The 27,478-nt window shown below is 40.5% G+C and overlaps 1 protein-coding gene and 1 pseudogene across 1 annotated transcript in view; both read right to left on the bottom strand.

The window, feature by feature from the left end:
• The window catches only part of LOC101663595, a 22,609-nt pseudogene extending 17,976 nt beyond the window's left edge, over positions 1-4,633 (bottom strand).
• Positions 4,634-5,139: 506 nt separating this feature from the next.
• Positions 5,140-27,478, bottom strand: part of CHSY1 (chondroitin sulfate synthase 1) — a 136,530-nt gene continuing 114,191 nt past the window's right edge. The window contains exon 6 of the mRNA XM_030884481.2: positions 5,140-8,031. Within this exon, the coding sequence (XP_030740341.2) occupies positions 6,442-8,031 (1,590 nt within the window). The 3' untranslated portion in view covers positions 5,140-6,441. The remainder of the gene's footprint in view (positions 8,032-27,478) is intronic.

The raw sequence follows: 27,478 nt of genomic DNA, 5'->3' as shown, positions 1-27,478 counted from the left end.
TACCAGTAAGAGGAGTACCTTACTGAAAAACTAGCAATATGAGGTCAAAAGGTCAACAATTTTCAAAAGCAAAGATTCTGAGATGGTAAGGGCAGGGAAGCTAGTGTAGTGGAAATGGAAAAAACAGAACATAATTAGCAAGAAGGCTGGCACATTATGGTAAATGTAACTTGTATCACTAGTTTGTGTGAAAATTACCAAAGGGGAACCTAGTTGATAAAAACTTTCACCACAAACTCACTCATTATTTTTAAGTGTTTTTGTAAAAGCTGCCATATACAAGGAGGTACTCCCTCCAAAGGGGACGAAAGCTCTGCTGGGTGGAGCTTTCGGAGTTGACGAGCATCGAGCAACTCAATGAGTTAGTGCACCTACTGGGGTCTTCTGGGAAGGTTCTCTCTGGTCACAGTGAAATTTTTGTAAAAACAGTTTAGCTTGAACCTCATTTTTTTGTGATGGCTGATTCAGAGGACAGCACGTGGCTGTGAAATTCTGCTTCCTTTTCGGGGGGAAAATGCTGCAGAAACTGTTGTGATGTTGAACATGGCTCACAAAGAGTTATGGAAAAAACTCAAGTGTATGAGTGGTTTTCTCATTTCAAAAATGGTGAAATGTCGATTGATGACAAACCTTGTTCTGCACACCAGAACATAGAAGGTGTGGACAAAATCGGTGCACTTGTGCTTGAAGACTGACAAAAGACCTTGAAGAGATGGGGAAGTTGTCTGGACTATCTTGGAGCTCAGTTCAGAGGATCTGAACGGAAGATCAGGGAATGAGAAAGGTTCTGACTGGCCAGGAAAAAGAGCATCGAGTGTAAACATGCCATGCTTTGAAGAACAGCTCTGAAGTGACCCAGACTTTTCCCCCCAAGGTCATTACTGGTGAAGAGACATGGTGCTACTCTTACAGCCCAGAAAGCAAGCACCAATCAAACCAGTGGAAGACACTGTCACCTCACCCCCCAAAAAACACATCAATGAAATCAGGTTGGGGGAAGGGTAAAAATGAGCTGATACCAAAGGCTCAAGAAGAAAGAAAATGTTTTGAAAATGATGACAACCTATGCATAAATATGCGTGACACATGGATATACGTATGGATTGTGATAGGAGCTGTAAGAGCCCTCAATAAAATGATTTTTTTAAAAATCAAGACAATGCTCATTTGTTCTTTTGATTGTGAGGGGAATCGTGCATTTGGAGTTGGTTCCACCAGGTCAGACTGTTAATCAAGCTTCCTGTTTAGAGGTTCTGAAAAGATTGTGCAACAGTGTGCAACAAAAAAAAGACCTGATTTGTGGCAGACAGGGGCTGGTTTTGCCACAACAATGCACCTATTCATGCAGCCATCTTAGTGCACCAGTTTCTGGCAGAAACCAGCATGCCTCCCTTGCCCCATGTACCTGACTTACCTGACCTCACTCCGTGAGGCTTTCTGTTTCCTCAAATGAAGGGCATGAAAAGACAGGGATTTGACAACATAAAGGCGAAGAAAAGAAAAAAAACCAGGGAAGTGCTGTCAGTCATCCAAACAGAAGAGTTTGAAAAATGTTTCCAAGAATGGAATCGCAGATCTGGCAAATGTATTAAGTGCAATGGAGAGTACTTTGAAGGTGATAAGGTTATTCTGTTAAAAAAAAAAAAATTAAATACATAGCTTGCGTTGGTGACTCCTTTCTTTGGAGGGATGCCCTTGGATGTCCCTTTAGGAGCTGGTGGCATAGTCATCAGGCATTGGACTATCTGAAATCACCCACTGGCCCGAGGGCGAAGGACAGGAGGGCTTTCTACTCCGCCAGAGTGACAGTCTGAGAAACTCACAGGGGCGGGCCTACCTGTCCCATTGGCTTCCTGAATCAGCATCGCCTGGAGGGCAATGAGTCATGAGTTTGGGTTTTTCCATGTCCCTATGTTCCCATTTACTCTGTAGTTGTTTTATATATTCCATTTATATATATTGAAAACTTCATGGCAATGTTTTAAACTTCAAACACTTTAAAAATATATAGGATATTAAGTTTAAAACAACAAAAAAGGTAGGAAATAACAAAAACTTCCAGAATTCGACAGAAAATAATAAATCAAAATCAATTGTGGTCAAATTGATTCCAACTCATGGCAACCCCATGTCAGAATAGAACCGTGCTCCACACTTCTCAAGGGCTGATTTTTCGTATGATCAGACCTTTCTTCCAAAGTACCTCTCAAACGAATTCACTGGTAAGTCAATGTGTACTCACAGTGCTCCAATAGGACACGGTAGAGCTTTCCCCCTGTGAATTTCCCAGACTGTTTACAGTAGACAGCCCCGTCTTTCTCCCTTTTTGCACCTGGTGGTTCGAACTGCCAATCTTGCAGGTCACAGTTGAATAGTAACCAATACCACCGGGGATCCCTCCCTTTTGATTCGTAGCTGAGCACTGTGCCAGCTAGGGGGTCAGTTTAAGGGAAAGGGGCATTATTTCTAGGCCATAAATGATAGGTGCACAGTCAAGTCCCATACAATGAGGGGGATGCCCCAGCCAGCAGATGACATGGTGGAAGGGCATTCATTAGGCACACAAATGGGGAATGAAGTACGGCCTGGGGGGAGTGTAGGTCCAATTGCTTCACAGACACAAGTGCTCAGAATGGGTGAACATGAGGAACAAGCAATCCAGTCATACCCTCAAGGGACTCACAAATACAATCCAGGAGCGAGACCACCTGATTACATGATTACAACTGCAGTCCCTCCACAAAGGGCACAGAGCAGTATTAAAAGTGGACAAAGCATGTGTGCGTGGTGGAGGCATGGAGAGAAGCTGCCCAGGTTGGGAGGGCTGGGGATGTTGGGTCCTGCAGAGTGAATGAGATTCGTCATTTGAGTCATACTGGAGAATTCCAGGTAACAGCGAAAAGCCCAGAGATAGGCTGTCACATCCACAAACTCAAAGCAGCTGTAGGAAGTGCTCTGAATGGTGGGGGACTAGGGCTGATGCTAGACTGGGGAAGGCCAGGTGCGAGGTGAGGCTCCCTGAGCATTTTCAGGGTCAGGAAGACCCTTGAGCTAAGAGTAATTCTAGGAGTCAATTTTACCACACCCCATCTGTGATTAGGTTAGTCATGTGGTCTGCCAACTTTGGGAGCTGTTAGTGTCCTGCCATGTTCCTACGGACCTTGGACCCATGCTTCCCTGCACCCATCAACCTGTATCTCCCAGTGTCCAGCTTTGCCCTCCTGCTTCATGAACTGCCAGCTGCAGGAGTCTAGAAGGGTCTCGGATACCATGTGGTCTGTCGACTAGGCTGGGTCATTTTCTTGATATAAAGTTCACTCTTTTACATAACATACCACTCCACCAACCACAAACAGCATCCTTTGGGTCCTGCATCTATCTTCTTACCTCTCTCTGTCCAATCTTAGGTTCTTGGATCTTGAGTTGTGACCTACCACCTACCCCGATTTCACTAGCTTCCGTAATCTTATGGAGGAGGATCCTCCAGACAGATAGCTGAACTTTGGATTTGGACTTGCTAGCGCCAACAACTATGCTAGTAATTTCCTTTAAGTTCTGTGTAGGCACTGAATTGAATTGCAGAACCTTGGGACATGAGAAGAGCCTGGTGGTGTAGTGGCTATGGGTCGGGCTGCTAACTACAAAGCCAGCAGTTCGAAACCATCAGCTATTCCCCAGGAGAAAGATGGAGATTTTTACACCCATAAAGAATTCGTCTCAGAACTCTGAGATGAAGGCAGTTCTACCCTGCCCTGTAGGGTTGCAATGAATCAACTCAATGGCTGTGAGCTTTTTTTGGTGTGACATGAGAATATACTAAGGGGAGACGTAGTAGTTGGTATGAGGGATGATAGAACAGCATCGTATTTTTGGTAAGTGGGACATTTGGCACCTGTTTGGCCCCCACCTTTTTGTCACTAGTGGTGTAATTTTTCTAAAGGGATTCACTTCCTATCATCTACTCTAATACCCTGTGCCCTTCCTTGTGGAGGTACTGGAGGATGGGTTGGAGAGGGGACCTTGGAGACTGCTGGGCACAGAGGTAATACCAGAAGAGGAACTAAAGACAGTTATTGTGAAGCCAGAGTCCTGGGGAGGCTCCCATAAATGAAGGATTATCAGGAGAGGTAGAAGACTTCCATAAGAACGAGGGGCGGGGAGAGGAAATGGCGAGTTAAGTGTCATCCAGATGCTAGACAGACCCTTAAGCTTAATTACCTCACACTTTGTCCTAAAGTCCTGCTGTTATTTTAAGTTAGGAGCCCTGGGAGCATGGAGGCTATGCATTGGGCTGTGATCCAAAAGTTCAGCAGTTTGAAACCACCAGCTGCTCTGTGGGGGAAAAGATAGGGCTTTCTACTCCTCTTTAAAGAGTTACAGAAAAATAGTCTCAGAAACTCACAGAGCAGTTCTGCTCTGTCCTATAGGGTTACCATGAGTCAGCATTGACACAATGGCAGAGTTGGTTTTTATATTAAGAGATAATTTGTCATTATGATGTTTTCTTTACTGAAAAATAAAGTGTTCTTTCCCAAAGAACATGAAATACTCTCTGCAATGTAAATGGCAATCAGGCTGAATTATAACAATTTACTGTGAACACAATGTAATTATCCTGAAATCTAATGGTCATCATACTATACATGCCTCTTCTGGAGTTTAATTGTCTTGCACAAAAGGCTCAATACCTTGTATGACCACTCAATTACATACTAACTATAATATAGTGACTGCACACAGTTACTCGTAGAGAGTTCACCCAGTAGCTAGACCATGCTAAGAAGGTGCAGAGCTTAGTATACCCAACACCCTTGGGGGCACTGGTAAAAATGTAGATTCTGACCCATCCAGTGGGTCTCAAAAGGGCCCAAGAAGTTAGTTTGTATCAAGTACTCTGGAAGGTCCTTGGCCCTGGCTGGAAAGCCATGCTCTGGAACACTTTGAGCCAACAAACCAAAGGCAGGTTCGTGCTATGAAAAGAAGGGAAAGGAGAAGAAGCACTCAAAGTTCGTTTCATCCCACTTCCAAACAACAGAGCACATAACAATTTCCCTCAAGTCACTTGACAAACATTAGTGAATCAGTGCTGAAGTGTTTCACTCTCCAAATAGCAATAATGAGACAAATGTTTCAGAAAAGTGCAATAGAAAAATATTGTTCACTGGTTTATTTTTCCAAATGAGCAATACACTATTTACAATTAAGTAGATCTCCAATGATGTAGATTAAAATGGCAATTCTACCATTGTTTGACTTCTAAATGGGGGAAAAAATAGTAAGGCACATTTGATCTGTGAGTTTAAAACAAACTTCTGGAGTAATGACAGATTAATTTTACTTTTGCCTCCCAAAACTTGTGAGCACCAGAGTCTAAGAACACTTAATATTTAGTAAAACAATAAAGAATATAAAAATTAAGAAGGGGAAGGAAATCATTTACTAAAGAAAATCTTTGGAGATCAGTTCACTGAAAATCAAACATACTAAACAGTGATACACACGAATACTAGTAACTAACAGGCAGTCCAGAGATGGCAGAGCACTACAAAATGAACATTAAATAAATTAAAGGTACTTTCGAAGGATAAAACAAAACAGTGATTACAGAATGGCCATCTCCACCAACATAACAGAGACAGGATGAACTAAGCAAAACCAGGTATGTTTCCCCGCAACACTTTCATTTGCTTATAAGCTTACATCGTTCTATTTATTACAATAGTTCTTCTTGGCATTCTAAATGTTAATATTTTACTTTAAAGACAGGGGTTATAAAGAGGGGAAAACGACAATTCCTTCTTGAAATTCAAAACCAGGTCCATTTAGGCCAAACAAATTATGATTACAACCCCATCTACCATGGTGTGCTTTCCTTACCCCCCTTGCTTTCAAAATGGCAATGACCACAGTGGAGCACAGCATTGGGGAAAATACTCAACTTTGCAAAGCCCTTCCAAGGATGACGATACAAGTTTTATCTTATTTCCTTATATTACAACTGGAACATAAAATGGTCTTTTAAAAAAGTAAAAATCCTTGTAAAAAAAGACAAGATAGAATCTGTGCAATGTTGACAGTCACAACAGAACATTTACTAGAGTCACAAAGTTTTATTACAATAATACTTTGCAGGGATGTTCACGTTTTCTGCCCTAAGACCGTTGCAAAGGGATCTGGAAAGAAAATGTGACAAAGCTGGTTCATTGGGTCTATTTCAAGTCATAGTTAAACAGGTCTACTCCATAATGTTCAGCAAAAAGATGTGTTCAAAGGTAAACATTGATCACAATTTTGTTCAAAAAGCTCAATCTTAAAGAAGTCTTGTAAAAAAAATCACTTGTAAAATATATCCTTGTATGGGCTTCAAAACTGGGTCATACAAAATGTCTCTGAAAAATAAATTAGGTAATTAAAAATGTCTTTTTCCAGCAGAGCTGGACACTAGGCTGTCCTCACTGAGCCATTGTAATTACTTTTGCTGTAACTTGGATCGTTTTTTTCTAGCCACATTTCAGCCAACTGCTGTGTGGACCCATATGTTGAGGCTTTGGAACCCAAGCACATCTTGTACTGCTTGGGATCAAGATTGGGATCACAAAATACAGGATGATGGACATGAACTACTCCTACTTCTTGGCTTCTAAATGTCTTCAAACCTGCCTGCACCACTTTGTTGAAGAGGTCTACATCTTCGAGCCCCCAGCCCTGGATGGAAACATCAAAGCTGCCCACTCGAACAAGATCACCTTTATAAATACAAGTAATGCCAAAGCCATAGTTTCTCCAGAATCCGGTCTTTTTAGTAAAGACAAAATGATTGCCGCTGGGAACGTTCCCACTATAAACAATCTTTGGATCGTACTGGCTAAAGATGATGGGAAAGTATATTTGTTGACCCAGAACTGTATTTGCTCGACATCGCTGAAGGAATTCTGTAGTGAACACAAGGTCAACATCACAAAAGAAGAGCAAAGATTCATTATTAAACTGAGAAGATCCCACTTCAAGGGCTAGAGCTCGTGAGAAGTCTCCAGACACAGGCAGAATCTGCATATCAGCCTTAGGATACTTAGCTCGGTAATCTCTCATCAGTTCAACTTGTTTAGCTTTGTCAGGATTGGAGTCAGAATTAAAAAGCAGAACAACAAGCTTGACATTTTGATTTTGCATGAGACATGTCTTTTCAAAATTTCCCATGAATCTCACAAACATGTCAAAGCGTCCAGATAAGGGAACCAATATGTTTATTTTCTTCTCTTTGGGCTCCTTGTGCACATTTTTTGACCCAGGAAGCTGAAATGGAACAAGCTTCTTCAGGGAATTTGAGAGAAAGGATAAGGATCCAGATTCTTGGTTAATTTTGTCAGCCAACTCCTTTATATCCAGCTCCTCGTGTTCCACAAACTGGATCTTACTGAAGGTCTGTTGTAAGTAGGCGTGCCGCCTCACAGGGACCGTCATCTTCTTTCCTTTGTGTTTCTTGTACAGAAGCAGCAAGTCCAGGATGTACTCAGCCCCGTACATGGGATTAACTCTGCGATAGCCATATTGTATCTCCTTAAAGTCAATAATACGGCCCCTGGTCTTGGCATTGGCATTGATCATTTCCATGACCTGCATGACAATGTCGTCCAAGGCTTCTCTCTGGGCTGAGTCCATTCCTCTCCGAGGCGGCTGACCATCTGCCGTTGAATATAAATACTTTCCAGTAAGAAACTCCCACTCCAAAATCTCCTCCCGCTGCCGGGGCTGGAACCGCATAAAGGATGGAGAAATTCCCAGCTGGAGATCTTCTTTGTGAACCGCAGTGTTACTATATTTGCTCATCAGGACAATTTCTCGGTGGAGCTGTATCGTGCGATGACGAAGCTCAGCTATTTTGCGACTAAGCATGTAGCTGTGAAGCCTGTACTGGTAGGGCGGGTTTTTGTTGGGGTGTAATGTGATGGCTCGGTGAATTTTACTGTTATGGAGATCTCTGATGTAACCTTTTTTGTTCTGTTCATAATTCTCATAAAAAAGCTGCTGCATCTGTTAAGAAAATAAAAAGATTACTACTTTAGCATTACAGACTAAATGTGCTTCTATTCTTTAACTCACTTATATGCTTGGATACTCTAAGAAATACAAAATGTTAGGAAAGGTTTTTAAATGAGCCACAAAAACCCTACTCAACAGCAGTTCAATGCAATTAGAAGATTTATAGATAAAAACTGCTTAAATAAAAATAAATTTCATCAATAACAAGAGTTAACCAATATAAATCTGAAGGATAAACAGAATTATAAAATAGATTTTCCATAAAGATAGTAAACTCGAGCTCACAGTCTATCACATAAGCATACCTGACACAGAATCCCCTACTGCCTGCAATCCCATCAGGCCTGTGAACGTGTCCTGGTTCCCTACTTGAGCATTGGCACTACTGGGAACAGCAGCTGATCTAGAAGAGCCCTGAAGGGGTCATCCACAGGAAAAAAGCACAGTCCTGTGGCGCCAAAAGGAGACCTCCAAGCGTGTGGTGCGGCAGCCCACTAGGGAGTGTGAGAAAAGGACAATCCACTCACAGGCAGGAAGAGGCTTATGGTCTAGAAAAGGGTCGGCAAACGAGGTCGAAGAGCCGATCCTGCCCCTTACAACAACTTAAACTAATGTGACGGCCATATATATACATGTTTACAAACCAATGAAATCACCACTATCTGAATAATATTCTTTAAAATGATGTCCATAGATAGATAGATAGATATAGATATATATTTACAAACCAATGAAATCACCACTATCTGAATAATATTCTTTAAAATGTTTATGAATGTCCCCCTAGGGGAATGAACAATGGAAAATGTGGGTACAGGGAGACAAGGGACAGTATAAGACATGAAATAACAATAATGATAATATATAATTGATCAAGGATTCATGAAAATGGGAGCTGATACCAAAGTGTCAAGCAGAAAGAAAATATTTGGGAAATGTTGATGGCAACTTCTGTACAAGCGTGCTTAATAAAATTGAATGATGGATTGTTATAAGATTTGTAAGAGCCCCCAGTAAAATTATTAATAAAGGGGAAAAAATTATAAATGAAACTAAGTTTCATTTTCATTTTCAATTTTATTTCAGAACCCCATGTACATACCGAAAAAGTAGCATACGGCTTGCAAGCTACAGTTGGTTGATTGGGTCTAGAAGGACAGGCTGCAAGGGTTGAAAGCAAGATCCTGAAAGGTAGTTGGGCATATACCCTGAAACTATTTTAAAGCCTGCTGCTTTCCCCGGACTCCGTGCAGCAGAACAGGCCCGCTGTGCTGGGCCCTGTGTCTCCAGCGCCAGTATCGGGCCTGGTGCTGGAGGACTCAGGAAAGGCATGCTCAAGTGAGGGCCAGCAACTGCAGGGCTGCTCCTGTGCTCTCACACCTCTGCTCTTTAGAGGAAAGACGCTGGAGATCCACCAGTCAAAATGGCGTCTTTGGGCCCTCAGGTTAGGAGAGAAACCTAGACAAACTCTCAAAACACCTGAGCCATTTCATGTGTGCTTAGGAGCCCTTCTGGAATGATCACAGCCTTGAAAACCCTGTGGGGCAGTTCCCGCCGCCCTGTGAGTTGCTGTTGCTGTGCAGTAGAATGGACTAGATGGCTACGGAGCTTTTGTTTGGTGGTTTGGGATTGTGGATTTTTCTCTTGTTGCTAATCCTGTTTCTTTCATTTGTATGTTGTATTTTTTGTTAAACACCAACTTTGATTAAGAGTGATTGGCTTTCAATTGATTAATTTATTTGCCCATGAACAGCAATTTTTCTGAGCCATTGGCAATTACTACACAACAGAAAACAAACATTTTTAAGACCTGCTTTCTTTTTCTATATATTATTGTCTATACAACCAAAAAACAGAAACAGTAAGAGTAGAAAGGAGAAAAATCTCCAAGTATGGCTTAAGAACCAAAAAGGGAGTGGCATCTAAGGTGTACGAAGGCCAAGGGCTGGATGTGCCCTGGTGAGCCTACTCATTTCTCAGGGCATTGAGTCTGACCTTCTAATGGAGGTCACCAGAAACTCAGTCCTGACGTTCTTCAGGCAACGATGGGGTCTGTTCTTTGATTAGGAATGAAAATGAATTATAGTACTCTCAGAATTGCAAAGTCTAAAATCCTCTTCTCTGCCAAACTGCTCAACAGGTGAAAAAGGGGAGAGAAGTAGTATTTTCAAGCATAACTATGGGAAGAAGTGCACCTCCAAAATGAGGGCATATCTCTGGAAGGGAGAAGACACAGGATCCTGGAAACAGGGGATCAAAGAAGGAAGGTGAGCCCCAAAAGGCGAGCTTTGTAACAAGTTGAGGGAACCTAATAAGTGCTAAACATACAGCTGATGAATTCGGATAAAGTCTTTTCCATTTAAAAAAAATGTTATTATTAAAAAAAATTACAATAGTAAAATCTGTAAGTCCAAGAAGTATCAAGAAGTTGCAGAACAAAACTAGTGAGCACTGGTCACATGAGACACATAAGTAACACATAGGAAAAAGTCTAGGTTTCTCTCTGAGCATTTGCTCTTACTTTTTTTTTGAAAGTGGTAAAAATGCTCTTTATCTTGATAAGTTAGTAGTGCTTCCATGGTGTCTAGCTAGACAAACAAACATCAAGCTAAACACTTAGAATCTGCACACTATCAAATCTTTGTTTTTCTTTTTAAAAATCATTTTATTGGGGGCTTGTACTCCGCTTATCACAATCCATACATCCACCCATTTTGTCAAGCACATTTGTACACTTGTTGCCATCATCATTCTCAAAACATTTTCTTTCTACTTGAGCCCTTGGTATCAGCTCATTTTCCCCTCTCTCCTCCATGAACCCTTGATAAATTATGTTATTATTTTGTCATATCTTACACTGTCCGATGTCTCCCTTCACCCACTTTTCTGCTGTCCATCCCCTTGGGGAGGGGGTTATATGTAGATCACTGTGATCAGTTCCCCATTTCTCCCCCACCTTTCTCCTTATCCTCCTTGTATCACTACTCTCATTATTGGTCCTGAGGGGTTTATCTGTCCTGGATTCCGTGTGTTTCCAGCTCTATCTGTACCAGTGTATACGCTCTGGTCTAGCCAGATTTGTAAGGTAGAATTGGGATCATGATAGTGAGGAGGAGGAAGCATTAAAGAACTAGAGGACAGTTGTATGTCTCATCGGCCGCTATACTGCACCCTGATTGGCTGGTCTACTCCTCAAGACCCTTCTGTTAGGAATGTCCAGTTGCCCAGAGACATTCACAATGATATGATTTTTTGTTCTTTGATGCCTGATACCTGATCCCATCGAGACCTCATGATCACACAGCCTGGTGTGTTTCTTCCATGTCGGCTTTGTTGCTTCTCAGCTTGATGGCACCCTGTTTATCTTCAAGCTTTAAGATCCCACATGTGTGGGAAACAGAAAGGTATCTCCCAAATTGTCTCCTCCAAATATATGTTAGACTTGGGACACTGCTTGCAGCTAATGGTAAATGATTGTCAAGTTACCTCCCTGAAGGCAGTCAGTCAGCTGCCAGACTACTGTCTGTCCCACCACAAGAGGGGCCCACTCCCTGCTGTTAAAGACAATGGGCTACTTCTCCCTAAAGGTTTGTGACCATTAGTAGTCTGGTGGAGTTTACACCTTACTGATAATGGTTTCTATGGACATCCAGAGAACAGGTCAAACCTGCTCAGTGACATCCAAAGTTAGGTTGCCATCCTGAATCTAGGATCCGCCCATCTTGTCACATGTATACCCCCAATCCCCCTCATTGCTGTATAACCTATAGTGCAACCCCTTCCTGTGACGTATGTCTTCACCTGTAATTAGTGGGTTTGCATGCCCACCAAAGATATATAAGCCTTGGTTAGCAATAAAGATCCCCCTTGGCCTCTTCTCAGCTCCCTCTCCTCTCAGGTCCTCTTGTCCCTGTTCTCTTTCCCCTTGTCCTCCTTCCCCTCACCCTCTCACCTGCCCTCAGGTCTCCCATCTCCACCTGGACCACCAAGCGGGGCTGAGGTGAGCTTGCTACCATGAAATGTGTCTGACTCCATTATTTCAATCTCTCTTTTATCTCTCATGATCTCGATGACTTTATTATAATCTTTCTAGGTCTCAACCATATAATCGCACCAATCGAACCGTGATTAGTTGTGGGGGGCTTGCCTTTCCCACACACACATGCTATATCTTTTGATAGCCAGGCACCATCAGTTTTCTTCACCACATTTGCTTATGCACCCACTTTGTCTTCAGCAGTTGTGTCGGGAAGGTGAGCATCATGGAATGCCAGTTTAATAGAACAAAGTGTTCTTGCATTGAGGGAGTACTTCAGTAGAGGCCAAATCTCCATCTGCTACCTTAATAGTACACCTATAAATATATGCACATAGAGCTATTTCCCCATTGTCATATATAAATATATTTACATATGTGCATGCCTGTATTTAGACCTCTGTAAATGCCCTTTGCCTCCTAGTTCTTTCCTCATTTGCTCTTACTCTTAAGAAGCCCAAATACAATAGATTTTTCACAAATAGCATGCACACACAGGTAAGTACTGGAACTGATAAAATTATGTATGATAGTTCTGCCATAATGCAACCATGCATATACACCATGTCTGGTGCCATTTCCAGAAGTGAATTTCAGCCTCATTCATGTGAAGTGAATAGTCTGAAAATGTTACTTTTGATTACATTGATCAAGTACTCCAGTAAATGAAAAAATAAAACCGTGTTTACTCTAGCAATTCAGAGCTGGGCCTGCGAGTGACGGAGTTCCTTGTAGCCAATCTGCACCCAGACATGTTGTACCAAAGAGGGGCTGGGCAAACAGCTGTATGCATGCCCAGGTCCCAAGGTACCAGCCCCGATTCTGCCAAGTGGCAGGGCAGTGCAGGTATGTGGATGTGCTGCCCAGGCCAGCGAGTTCCAAGAGTGGTCAGTTGGCTTTGTCGTTCCTAAGTCGGGGATCTGCGATGCCTCTGTACAAGATGCTCTCATGCAGCAACTGTGGTGTCCACATGGGCAGGAGATGCAAACAGCCCAAGTGAGGTGGTCACCTGTTTGTGTGCCCTCTCTGATGCACAGCGCACAGACTCTGGTACCTCCAGGGCTAGGAATGGCCACCCTTGTGAGGGCGGTTTCTAGGGTGGAAAAATGATTTCTTCCTATATATATTGGGGAAGCAGTTTGCAGAGCTGAGAAGAGATCTTGCTAGGAGACAGGCTGCTGCTGGAAATCAAACCTCTGTGTCAACAGGAAACAAGTCAAAAGACTAACATTACATGCACTGGACATTAAAAAAATAATAAAACTGAAATAAAGAAAAAATGGGGGAGTAGGTTGGGAGGGGGGAAAATGAGGAGTTGATATTAAGGGCTCAAGTAGAAGGCAAATGTTTTGAGAATGATGATGGCAACAAATGTACAAATGTGCTTGACACAATGGATGGATGTATGGATTGTGATAACAATTGTACGAGCCCCCAATACAATTTTTAAAAAAAGAAAGAAAGAAATTAAGTCAGAAAAATGTTAGCAAATATACAGTACATAAAAAAGGCAGAGGGGCAGGGATTGCACAGTATGAAAAACTAAAATGCACCTTCTTTTTGCAGAAAAGTAGGGTATTTCAGTGTACATTTTCATTTTGGCTATCAGAACTCCATCTACTGAGGAAAGGGGGACTCCAACAGAAACTCTGTGAATACATGGGGGCTTTTGCATGACTAATTTCTTCTTTCATATCTATGAGTACACTATGTATACAAACATTTTCAGGAACACATTTCTCAACATATTTTACAGGCTATCTCTGTCCATTAATTTCAAAGTAACTAAAGTCGAGGCAAACTTTATCAGAAACACAGAGTATGCTCAAGGCATACATCTGAAGAAGAGAAAACTATCAAATAATACGCTAGTGGAAACCTTAAATCCTTTTCACCAGACTGAAAATTTTGTTGTAGCTTTTTGGCTATGCTCCAGAAAGTTTGACTAAAAGAAATATTGTGCTATATGCTTTTTTCTTCCTTTTTAAATGATAGGGAAATCTGTTACAAGTGAGAAGTTTGATGTTGACATTTAGGTAAGGGAGGCCTAGAAAAAAAGTGAACTTAAAAAATAAAGCTAAGTGTATTATTAGTCTGGCTGGTAGCCTCAATGTAATCCCCAAATATATACTTAGTATACTAATGCTGTTATAACACAGAAGAAACAGCAATAAGCTCCTATTACAAAGAAGCCACTCATAGACAGCAGACAGGTTGACATAAATAACTGCCATGGTTTTAAGGAAAATCTAAATAAATGTCAGTGAAATAGCTTCCATTCTAAGTACGGCAAATATTTACTTCGGTGACAGATAAGGAGACGCAATATTAGCACCAAAGACAGCGTACACCACACCATCCTGTGAAGGAGACTGACAATGATGCCAAGACCATGACCACTCTGGTTCAGGCAGAGCCCACCTTTCAGCAACAGTGCCTCAGCTTTGGTAAACAACTTTAGTGTAAGTGACTTTTTGATGGAATGGAACCATCTTTTTTCTGAACTCCAATGTGATCGGGCAGAAGAAATCAAATATAAATATGTTCTCCAGATTGGGGGGAGGAGCATTCTCTGAGAGAATTGTATTACAATTCCTCCTCAAAAGAAGTACAGAGAATATAAAACATAATTCAATGTAAAATTTCAGTTTCGTGTTAGGTCAGGTTTGGGGAAAATCTGAACGGCATGAAGGAAAGAGAGTCAGGAGAAAGTAACAAGAAATGAAGTCTGAACAACTAATCTTGGTCCTCAGAATCTACTCTTGCCCCACACCCCTGGCTTTTAGGGTCTCGGAGCCCAGACGCCTAGATCTGACTAAGCAACTCCTATATCTGACTAAGCAATACTCGCTCGCTACTTCGTGCCATCTATCCATTTTCCCTTTTATCCCAAGTGAGCCAGCCTTTTCCACCAATCACATTGAGCTATGCAGGCTGCAGGATCTAGTTTCTGTTGTGCAGGTACTTCAGTTGACTCTATTTGACTGTGGCTTTCTTTGCTTATAAAGTTCTCCCCCAAATTATCTTGCTTGTTTGTGTTTACCTTGCTTTTCCAGCTTCTCTGTTATTACTTGGGTTATTTCCTCTTTTACTTTTTTAAAATGTCTGATTGTATTTAAGAAGATATGCTATAGGCGAGAGGAAACTTAAACCATTTTGTTCTTAGACAATTCAGTGAGAAACGACAAGCTCATTAGGCTGAATGCCTGCTACCTTCTACTGGCTATACCTCCCCCAACTTCCTTCCTATTATGGTTAATGCATTGCTCACCAGCACCTACCCCATGAATGAGTTGAAGAAGCACTCATAACTACTAATTCTTCCAATTGCCTGGATTCAACAGAACTGGAGTTCTTAAATCCATTAGAAGTACAAGTATATAGCTAAATTAAGTGTTCAGAGACTTTCTATTCCCACAAAGAGTTCGGCTTGGAAGTATCTGGGGCAGCTCTACCTTGCCTATGGGGTAGCTATGAGTCAGAACTGACTCAATGGTAATAAGATTAAATTTTTCTCATTTTTAAAAGATTGCATTTTACTATATTATATTTAAGGTAAACTATTCTAAGATCTATGTGACCATTTTAGAACCAGCCACCATAGTGTACCCTAAAATCACGGTTCCTGACATGGTTGGAGTTAACAATAATGGAGTATTATAGGATATACCCTTATTAATTGATTTCACCCTATAAAAACAAATTTCCAATTCTGCTACAAAATAACAACAGTTAAGAAAAGAGTAGGGTTCAGGACAGTTCATTTTAGAAACTTCAGAAGTAACAAATATGCAATGATATTTTTTCCATGATAAAGATGAGTATGTCAAGCAATACCATGTCTAAATTTGAAGATTTGTGGGTGTCCTGGTACAATGACAGGATGGGAAAAATTCCAGGTCAAAGCCCTAGAATGGGAGACTCAGAAGAGGCATACTGAGCCCTTTAAGGAGCCTTATGCAGGAGACTGGATTATTGCCAGGGCTGCAGAAAGCAGCACACACTCAAGGTGGTGTACTCCCCCACCATCTTTGAGGTGGCCACCACTGTTTCTGTTCAAGAGGCTTGGTTATTAGGTAATGCATATGCTGCCCTTATTGTCTAAAAGTAAATGTAAATTTCTAGCAGAGTGGTGACATACCAATTTTCTTGTCCTCCTTTTTGTACAGTTGCACCATTTTACACATTCTAGTCCATTCCAGTTTCACTTCATTGGCCACAACTGCACCAAGAAGCAGCAGTTCAAAGCCCTGTCAATAATCTATAATTTGGCTCAGTATTTAGAAGAATATAAAATGAAATATAAAAAAGAGCTATAGAAGAAAACACAAGTAAATGCATACAGGCTGTTTTCTAAAAAACTGTCAAGAGTCATTTAAGACTATAGGAAAGAGTGAAGTGAAGTGGTAAACTGAAATTAGCAAATGTTACATGTAGATATTACTTGGTTTGAATAATCAGCAGCCACAATGGTAGGGAGAGAGGCATTACTGGCAGATCTATATTTGAATTCCAATTTCTATATGAAAATAATAATTTATAATTTATCAAGGGATCATGGAGAGGAGGGGAGTTGATACCAAGGGCTCAATAGAAAGTAAATGTCTAGAAAAGAATTATGGCAACATATGTACATACATGCTTGATACAATTGATGTATGGATTGTTATGGGTTGTAAGAGCCCCCAATAAAATGATCTTTTAATAAAAATAAATAAATAATTCAGGCTTCAAGTTGCACTTTTCAAAGATCTCATGGGCAAAACATTGGATGTAGGAAACATCAAAATAAAATGGATGGAATACACAGTCACTGTACAAAAAAAGAACAATAGTATAGTCGACAATACATCACTTCATAGGTTAGCTTATGATCAAGAGCCAATGGTATTGAAGGAAGAAGTCCAAGCTATACAGAGGCCATCCGTGAAAAATAGGCTCTAAGAATTGACAGAACACCAACTGAAATGTTACAAGCTGATGAAGCACTGGAAACACCCACTAAACTATACCAAGAAATTCAGAAGACAGCTACCTGGCTAAGTGTACTAATTCTAAAGAAAAGTGACCTCGCAGAATGCATAAAGTATCAAACAGTATATTAATATCACATGCAAGTAAACTTTTGCTGAAGATCACTCAATAATGGTTAAAGCAATACATGGACGGGAAGTTGCCAGAAATTGAAGCCAGTTTCAGAAAAGGACGTGGAACAAGGGATATATCATTGCCAATCGCAGACGGATCTTGGCTAAAATCATAGACTACCAGAAAAATAGTTATTTGTGTTTTACTGACTATGCAAAAGTATTCAACTATGTGAATCATAACAAACTATTTATAGTCTTGAGAAGAATGGGGATTCTATAACACTTAATAGTGCTCATGTGGAACCTGTACATGAATCAAGTGAATAGAGCAAGGGAATACTGCATGGTTTAAAATGTAAAAAGATGTGCATCTCAGGGCTGAATCCTCTCACCATACTTGTTCAATCTGTATGCTGAGCAAATCACCCAAGAAGCTGGACTCAAAAGCCTTTGATCTAGCAGCCCATGGTACTTTCACCATTCTCCACCAGTAATTCAAATGCATCAGTTCTTCTCTGGTCTTCCTTATTCAATGTCTAACTTTTACATGCAGATGAGTCAACTGAAAATACCACGGCTTGAGTTAGGTGCACCCTTAGTCCTCCAAGTGACATCCTTGCTCTTCAATGCTTTAAAAGAATGGAGGCACTTTAAAATGAAGCAAGACTTACCCAAATATGGCATCAAATAATTACTGACCCTCACATGTAAGGAATCATAAGCAATGGTGATTCAAAGGCCAGATACAAAAAAGGAAAAGTACAAGCCTCATATAAACCATTTTGGGGTAACATTTCAATCCTCCTCTGGGATCCTACAGGGGGCAGCTGAGAAAACTGTCCTTTCAATGAGTATTGCTTGGAGTCCGGAGCATCAACAAGGTCCCAGGGCCTGCCACTGCCACTGCTCCACCAGTGACTTCTCATTCCTTATTCCTGGTCTCTTTCCTAGCTCCTGTCAATTACAGATCCACATACTTGACCAGAAAATTTGTCATGACCAAATTTTTAAACTCTAGCCTAAAGAAATCCAACTCAGACAGGCTCTGGTAGTACAACTGAGTTAAATGTTGGAATGCTAATCAAAAAGTCAATAGTTCAAACCCACCAGCCATTCCTGGGGAGAAGGATGAGGCTGTCTGTTACGGAAAGATCTACAGCCTCCAAAACCCTATGCAGCAATTCTAGTCTGTCCTACAGGTTCACTGTAAGTTAAAATTGGCTTGACAGCAGTGGGTTTGGGTTTTTATGTTTTAGCCTAAGGAATCACAAAAAAACAGATTATTAAACAAACAAAAACCAATGAAATGAAACTGAAAGTCAATGTACAGTGGAAAGGTGAGTGTGACAGTGGGGTGAGGTGTGCCAGTTTGAGGTTATACCTGAGTGCAGACCAGTGTTGTTTGATGCAAATTTGCCTGTTCTATAGTTTTCTAACTTTTAGGTATAGCAACTGGTTCATAGAAGGAAGGGAATGAAGGACAGAGTAGAACATAAATAATAAATCTGTGGGTCAAATAAAACCTACAAATTTATTTCCTTCTAGGATTAAAAAGACTACACTGGATTTACTCTAGAACTTCTACATAAGGTTGTCTGTATATTATACCATTTTAACTAACAGCAAAAACTCCTAAAGATTTAACAGTGTTGAGATGATGAAGGAAGGCCTAATGAGCCAAGACAGCTCTCTGGGTGGGGAGACCAGAGGACTTGTGCAAAAAAGGTCAACAATTAAGGGGGTCAAGAGCATGCGCTAGTCCAACCTCCATCTATCTACTCAGGACTTTTAAGAGCAGAAAGCAACTTCTTTAGATAACCAATACAGGTGTCACAGTTTTGCTTCATGAACTTAAAAAAACAGGCTGCCATTATTCTGTGATGTAAGCAGTGCTTACATCTATCATAAGAGTGAACGATAAATGTTTTAGCAGTCCAAGGTTTGGACATTACTCCTGGGAATTAAAGCGCCATTTATCTGATCAACGCAAGTATGAGAAGGAACTTTCACTTTATAACGACCACACACAGGCATACATTTTAAAATATTTCTTTCACAAAAGATCATTTTGCTGGGAAGGTTCACAAAAGAGGAGGACTACTAAACGTTTCAATTCGATAGTGTCAGATTTCCTCTTACCAATAAACTTTCAAAACTATAGGCAGTGTATAGAGGGGAAATCTTCGTATTATTTGTGTTAAAGTGGATCTAGGAAAAACTAGTAGTTGATTCTCCCCCCCCCCATATGTTGTTTATAATCATTCATTTCTTCATTCATTCACTCCATCTACGTACTCTTTATCCTTTGCAAAACAAAAGGTTCAGAAGAATATATAAAATACACAACTCTCAAATCCTTTGTGGAAAGAGGTAGGTGGAAACAAAATATAATTAATAATCTGCAACAATTACAATTTTCTTTTATCTTTCTTTAAGACAGAAAGCTAGACTAAAAATCCTTATACAAGAGGCGTGGGAAGGACAGAAGAAATCATTTTTGATCATTTGGCCATCTATATGAGACATCAGGTGCTTGTACACACACATATCATGTATCCTTACAAACTCCTTGAAGGCAAATACCATTTTATTCACAAGTAAATAAGTAATTGTTAAATAAGTAAATAGGCATTATTTCTCCCACTTTACAAATGAGTACAGATAAGTCAGAATGACCATAGATAAGAGAATGGCTCTGGCTAATATTTAAACACTATGGAAGAGAAACACTACACTTAAATAAACAGAAGAACGGACATCCTATAAAAGAGAACACACATTTAGCATACTTTATGAATCTGCCCATAAAAGGTATCTCCAGCTCCCACCCGAAATCCCAACCCTCCTTCTATACTCCCAGGTAGCCTGCCAGGGCTGGCTAACAGAGCAGCCAAAAGCAAGAGGCGGAATCTTGTTAAGAACTTCTATCCCCATCTCAACTTCCCAACAGACTGGCAATAGAATTAAAGAATAAGAATGTAACATGTGGGCAAATGAAATCCTCAGAGATGTGCAAGAGGATAAACATCCTTTAAAAGGACCAAGTAAAGTTCTCAAAAGTTACCGTATATACTCGTGTATAAGCTGAGTTTTTCAGCACATTTTTAATGCAGTTTTTGTGGTAAAATTAGGTGCCATGGCTGATATTTGGGTTGGCTTATACTTGAGTATATACGGTACTCTAACTGTCCCTATAATCTATCTGTTTGTTCCTTTAGTTTCAGGTTCCTAGATGGTAGGAATCATATATTGTTTCCACAGACCAAACATGCAACGAAGCCTGGAATATGAGATTCCCTTACCGTACATTTTTCAAAGGATCTCAGTTGTCCAGAGATGCTTGTAGATCTGGGCACTGGCTACTCGGCAGCAGGGGCCCTGCTCTCCTGAAGCTCATACAGCCAAGGAGACACAAATAACTTACAAATAAGCAGTGCAAGGCTCTGAAGTACAAAGGGACGCAGTACAAAATCATATCCTTAGGTCAGGATGGTTTCTCTAGTTGGCTAAATTGTGTATAGAGACAGGAGTTCAGGAGATGGGAGATGTTTTTCAGAGAGGCAGTAAGTAAAAAGCTATGGAGTATGTTGTACTGCCTCTGGAACATTCATCTCTTTAGTGAACAAAACCCAAACTCTGTCGAAGGGCCAGCCAGGAGCAGGCACCATATCCATACCTTTCTTTTTAGTCAATCTCGGTAAATTCTGCCAAAACCTACTTAATATCATAGCAACACACCAGCCCTCAATGACATATGAGCTGAACCCAGGGTTTTCATGTGGAGAGTGAGAATTCACCACCAAACTAACACAAACCTGATGGTTTGCTAAATGCAGATCAGCAGTTCAAAATCACCATATGGAGCTTTCTCCTCCTGGAGAGCTACAGTCTCAGAAGCTCACAGGGGCAGTTTTACCCTCTCCTATAGGACTGCTGTGAGTAGACAACGATTCAATGGGAATGAGTAAGTGAGTGAGAGTCCAATAATGTCAATAAAATGTCCCTACATGGAACTACACACTGTCAGGGGTCACCCCTCAAAATAGGTCAACTCGTCTGGGCCATGACTCTCAGTGATTTGGCAGTTATTTAATGACATAAACTGGCAGTTACCTAACCTCTCATGATGTAATATAATGGGATGGGATGTGATGGGATGGGATGGAACAGGCCAACCATTTCTAAGGGGTTTACGATAGGATACAACACCCTTATAAACAGGTCACTACCCTAACATGAGATAAGGGGGATTTCTCTGGCATGTGCCCTGTCTCACCTTTAATCTTATAAGAAAGGAAAGGAAAGAGAAGGGAATTCACTAACCTCAAGAAAGAAAAGCCAGGAACAGAGTGCCAGGAACCTCCTAGAACTGAAAGATACAAAGAGCTGCACTCTGAATTTGAAATTCTAACCTCCTAAATTTTGAAAGAATACATTTGTTTGTTAAAGCCATCCACTTGTGGTAATATATTATAGCAGCATTAGATAATTAAGACACATACCAAGATGTATGACTAATATTGTAGTTTAACTTTACAAAAATTAGCCAGTGTGGGGAATAAAAGCCATAATTTAAACATGAATGCTCTGGTTTGTTTTCAACTGTTAGCTGAACATGCAATCTTATATATCGTGGGTTTATGTGACCATAGTAAGTCTCCACAAGCGATAGGCATAACCCTAGAATAACACTGAGCAGAGTGTGTTCAGTTTTAATTAGTTTGTTTTACTTTACTCATAAGGAAATCCACAGAATCACAAACTCTGTTGTATTCCTTTTTCAAAGAAGACAATGACATCCAATTTGAGGTTTTTCTCTCAAATTACTGACAAACTTGACTGGAAATCCACTAATTACATTACTTTTAAAGATGCGGTTAAACTTTGATAACTAGTAACAACACATTTAAATATATCTGTAGCTTGTTAAAAGTGAACAAGCCCACATCCTATTGTAGAAAGCTATCATAAGCCTCTATGGTTCATTTATATACATTAAATACACTGTTATGCAAAAGGGGAGAACAATGGCTGACAATCAAAATTTTAGTACTATAAAAACAAATCCACATATGACCATATACTGGAGTTAGCAGACAAGAACTTAAAAATGTCCATAATCAGTTCTGTTGAATAAAGGAAAAGTCAAACAGTGATTTTTATTGAACTTTAATCTATTTTTAAAGCCTAAACCTGAATTACAGTATCTGGAATTATGAATTCATTAGATAATTTGAAAGCAAGTTAGTAATAGCATATAACAGGATTAGTATATTAATTAGTAGACATTAGAACACAAAATTCGCGTCAAGAGGAACTATACAAACTGAAGGGAGAGGTGTCAAAGGAAAAGAGTGCAAAAGAGGTGAAGCATAGTCAAAACATCTAAAATGTATGAAAATGGCAAGGAGAAAAAAAATGAAACAATAAAAAACTGCTAAGAAGTAAGAGCCCCCAGGGAATCCAGGGCGGATGATCCCTTCAGGACCAGTAGTGTGAGTGGCGATACTGCGAGGGCAGAGGGAGAGTGGGTTCGAAAGAGGGAACCGATTACAAGGATCTATATGTGACCTCCTCCTGGGGGACAGACAACAGAAAAGTGGGTGAAGGGAGACGTCGGACAGGGCAAGATATGACAAAACAATAATTTATAAGTTATCAAGGGCTCATGAGGGAGGGCGGAGGGGAGAAGGAGGGGAAAAAATGAGGAGCTGATGCCGAGAGCTTAAGTGGAAAGCAAATGTTTTGAGAATGATGAGGGCAATGAATGTACAAATGTGCTTTACACAATTGATGTATGTATGGATTGTGATGAGTCGTATGAGCCCCTAATAAAATGATTAAAAATAAAAAAGAAGAGCCCCCGATAAAATGATTAAAAAAAAATTCCCCAAAACTGATAGAAGATAATTATAATTAGATTTTAAAAGCTTAGTGATAAATAGATATAAATGGGATAAATTAACAGGAAATCATCGCATGCAGATACAAAATAGTTAAAATGTTGAAAACAAAGAGAAAATCTTGGAAGCAGCCAGAAGAAAAGGAAGTGTACCTTAAATGTAGCAATAATACTAATGGCTAATTTGTTAAAAGAATGTAAGGAAGTCAGAAACTAATGAGATGACAACTTCATAACTGAAGCACAAATTTGATCATAAATGTTTCCTATGTTTCAGGGTTAAGAGAGCTAAGGGAAAGTTTCTATCTGGCTTGATCTACTAGTTTCATACTGTATTTTGAGCGCATTTCCAAGCCCTTACATTCTACTATTATAACCAGAATCATTTCTCAGGAGAAAAAAAAATGTAAGTCAAATATCTAAGAACCCCACAAATTACAGTGTTTATATTAGTATATACCTAATTTGTATAATATATAAATTGGGGAGCCCTGGTGGAGTAGGAGGTAGGGCTTCTAACTCTGAGGTCAGCAGTTTGAAACCACTCGCCATTCTACGGAAGAAAGATGCGGCTTTCTACTTCCACAGAGTTGCAATCTTGGAAACCCAGAGGGGCAGTTCTACCCTGTCCTAGAAGATCACTATTAGTTGGAATCAATTCAACAGCAGTGAAGTTATATATATTTATGTGTGTGTATGTATATGTATGTATCAAGCATTGCACAATACAGAAAATAAAAAATCAAACTACACATAAAATTTCCAATTCCTAATAAACAATTACTGTTGCCAACATGAACTTGCTATAAGTCTATTCAGATCCCAAATTAGGAGCTATTTAACCTAAGTCATTTATATTGCACTATGCAATTGTATCTTTTAAGCATCTACATTGTGCAACTGAGGTACATCCCCATAGTTTCCAAAAATAGCGCACAGCCTTGCACTCTAAAGCTGAGAACCAAAAACCTAAGCCACAGAAAGAAGGAAAGCTGACTTGCGATTTGCTGCAGATCCTTCAGGAGTGCGTCAGTGCAGTGACTGATTGTCAACATCTGCCCTGACCTGGCACCAACTGCCTAGCTTCCCCTCTGGGAGGTGTGACCACACCGTCCGGGACTCTGCCGTGGATGGGTAGCAGTAAGGTGCTTCTTTCTCTCTAGCTTAGTTGGTTATGCAACTAAGGAAAGTGACCCAGAAGACAGAGGAAAGCATGGATCCCAATGTGACCAGGATGTATATGGTCATCTGCCATTCGGGATGCTCTGCTCTGGGCAACTGCCTACAAGAAATAAATGTCTACCTGCATTTTCCAGATGTCTGTAGTAGTGGTGTAATTCAGTCCAGTGAATTACTTGATATAATCCTAGTCACAGTCTTTTTAACTCTTACCCAGGTAACTGACAAGGAAACAGCTAGTAGCAGCAGAACCAGACCCAAATGGTCCTTTGTAGATTGACTGGTGCACAGGCCACAATTAGTCTGCTGACTGTTACTGATGGGGGTAAAGGTAAAAGTGTTACTGGCACACAACTACTGCCCAATTGTTTATGGAACCTATGGCTGCTTTTGTACTATACTAGCATAGATGAGTAGTTGAGATACAGATCCTGCGACCCACAAAGTCTAAATGATTTGCTATTTGGCTATTTACGTAAAGCCTGTTGATGCTAGAACATCTCATTATTACTCCCTTTTGGTATGCAGGCAAACACAGACTTTGCCTAAACAAAATATGCTAACTGTGGGTGTTCTTCCCAGTGGAGCTCAATTCGCCACCTTTCGCCTGCTCACCCTTCCTAGTGCCTGGTCCACAATTCTTGTGATATCAGAGGTAGGTTGTGACTCCCCAGCTACAAAAGAACTCACTGCATTTATGGATGGTATACTTCTGACTTCCTGATTTTTTTTCAATTCTAACAGAACTGCTACCAAAACAAATTACAAAATTAAGAAATTATATGAGTTCTCTTAAAAAAAACAAAAGCACACTAGATTCAGTTTAAAACTCAAAGCCAAATGCATTGCCAATGACTTGATTCTGACTCATGGTTGTAGCAACCACACAAGCAGAGGAGAACTGCCCCTGTGGGTTTCTGAGACTTTTAACTTTCGACAGATGTTGAAAGCCTCATCTTTCTCCCATGGAGTAGCTGGTATTTTCAAACTGCTGATCTTGCAGTTAACAGCTAACAAGTAACCAACCCACTATGTCACAAGGGCTCCTAGATTTAAGTTAAAGAAATAAAAAGCTGGCAATAGCATGAGACACAGACGCACAACACATTATGCTTTATGTGGCACTGTACTTTGTGGTATACATTTACTCCACTTTAGTTTTGTGCATAAAAGGCAGTTTCAAAAAGCTAAAAACAGACATGGCGCTTTGTAAAAATAGAACCCTCAAAGACCACAAACAGAAGAGCATAGCAGGTTCATTATCTCCCTTTTTCTAACCGGCATTTTAGCTGCAGGAGCAATTGGATGTGAGTTACAAAACCTCTTGGAAACAGCATTCTGAATAAGGCACTATCAGAATTTCACAAAATTCATGTCACAACAAGATATATTGTTATCATTCACTGTATGCCTAGCAGAGTTGTACCGAAAAGAACTGGTTGACAGTCAGCCGTTTCAAGAAGTAATACATGAAATGATCACAAACCGATGGTATTGAAGGAAGCAGGCCAAGATGCACTGAAGGCATTAACAACAACCAAAAGGTTCCAGGAATTGATAGGATACCACCTGAAATGTTACAACAAGCAAGCACTCACAAAGCCCAGAAATTTGGCACGTGAATTATGCTAGTGGCAATGAATACTGAAAATACAACAGACCGAGAGAACTAATCTGTCCTGGAGGAAGTGCAAGCAAATGCTTCTTAGAAGGAAGGAGGGCAAGACTTTGTCTAATGTACTTTGGACATGCTGTCAGGAGAGATCAGCCTCTGGAAAAGGACATCATGCTTGGTAAAATAGAGGGTCACTGAAAACGAGGAAGATTGTTAAGGACATGGATTGACACAAGGGCTGCAACAGTGGGCTCAAACCCTGCAATGCTTGTGAGGATTGCAAGACTATGAGGAGGGCAGGCAGGAACGCAGTAAGATAAAGCAGCTAAATCTTAGCTGAGTGTTGCACCATGAATCATAGGATGGGAGGATTACAATGAACTGGAAGTTCAGACAATGGACAAGAAACAGGCAGGTGCTTCTCCCTGGCAGCTTTGATGGTCCTACGTGAGGAGGACCTGTAGTTCCCTTTACATCCCAGCAGATTTATTCTTAGGTAGACCGTTGTTGCTGCTAGGTGCCAGTGAGTCCATTCCCCTCACAGTGAACCTACAACAGAAGGAGACAGTGCAGGACCCAGTCTTGCACCGTGCTCACAATTATTGTTATGTTTGAGCCCATCGTTGCAGCCATCATGCAATCCAGCTTGTTGAGGGTCTTCTACTTTTTGCTGCCCCTCTACTTTACCAAGCATGGTGTCTTTCTCTAGGGATTGGTCTCTCCTGGTAAGATGTCCAAAGTAAGTAAGATGAAGTCTCATTTCTCCGGAACATTCTAGCTATACTTCCAAGGCAGATTTATTTGTTCTTTGGGCAGTTCATGATATTTTAAATATCCTTCAATAGCACCATAATTCAAATGCATTGATTCTTCTCTGGTTCCCCTTATTCAATGTCCAACTTTCACATGTATGAGGTGATTGAAAGTACCATGGCTTGTGCCAGGCCCACCTTAGCTCTCAAAAGTTACTGAAAAGTCTTGTGCAGCACATTTACCCAATGCTATGCTTTGTTTGTTCTCTTTATTGCTGCGTCCATGAACACTGACTATGGATATAAGCAAGAAATCCTTGACAACTTCAATTTTCTTCCCATTTATCATAATGTTACCTATCAGTCCAGTTGTGAGGACTGGGGTTTTCTTTACATTGAGTTGTAATCCATTCTGAATGCTAAAATTCTCGCAAGTGCTTCAGGCCCTCTTCACCTTCAGCAAGCAAGGTTTTGTCATCTCTGTATCTCAGGCTGTTAATAAGCCTTCCCCAAACTTAATGCAGCGTCCTTCATCATACAACACAGCTTCTCAGATGATTGTTCAGCATATCGTACATACTGAAGTGTGGTGAAAGGATATAACCCTGACACACACCTTTCCTGATTTTAAACCACCAAGTAGGATTCCTTTGTTTGTTCACACAACTTGATCCATATACAGTTCCAAATGATAGGGAGTTGCCAGGGGTTCAGGCTGGATTGAGAAGATGGTGTGGATCAAGGGATAACACTGCTAATATCAGACAGGTCTTGGCTGAAAGCAGATAATACCAGAAAGATGTTTACTTGTGTTTTATTGACTGAAAAGACATCCAACTACACACACCATAATAAACTATAGAC

This window comes from Echinops telfairi, unplaced genomic scaffold (assembly GCF_000313985.2).
Source record: "Echinops telfairi isolate 266 unplaced genomic scaffold, ASM31398v2 ScPeMD7_7;HRSCAF=31, whole genome shotgun sequence".
NCBI classification, from domain to species: Eukaryota; Metazoa; Chordata; class Mammalia; order Afrosoricida; family Tenrecidae; genus Echinops; species Echinops telfairi.
Note: the sequence above shows the minus strand (reverse complement) of the source record. Positions and strands in the feature narration are given on the sequence as shown.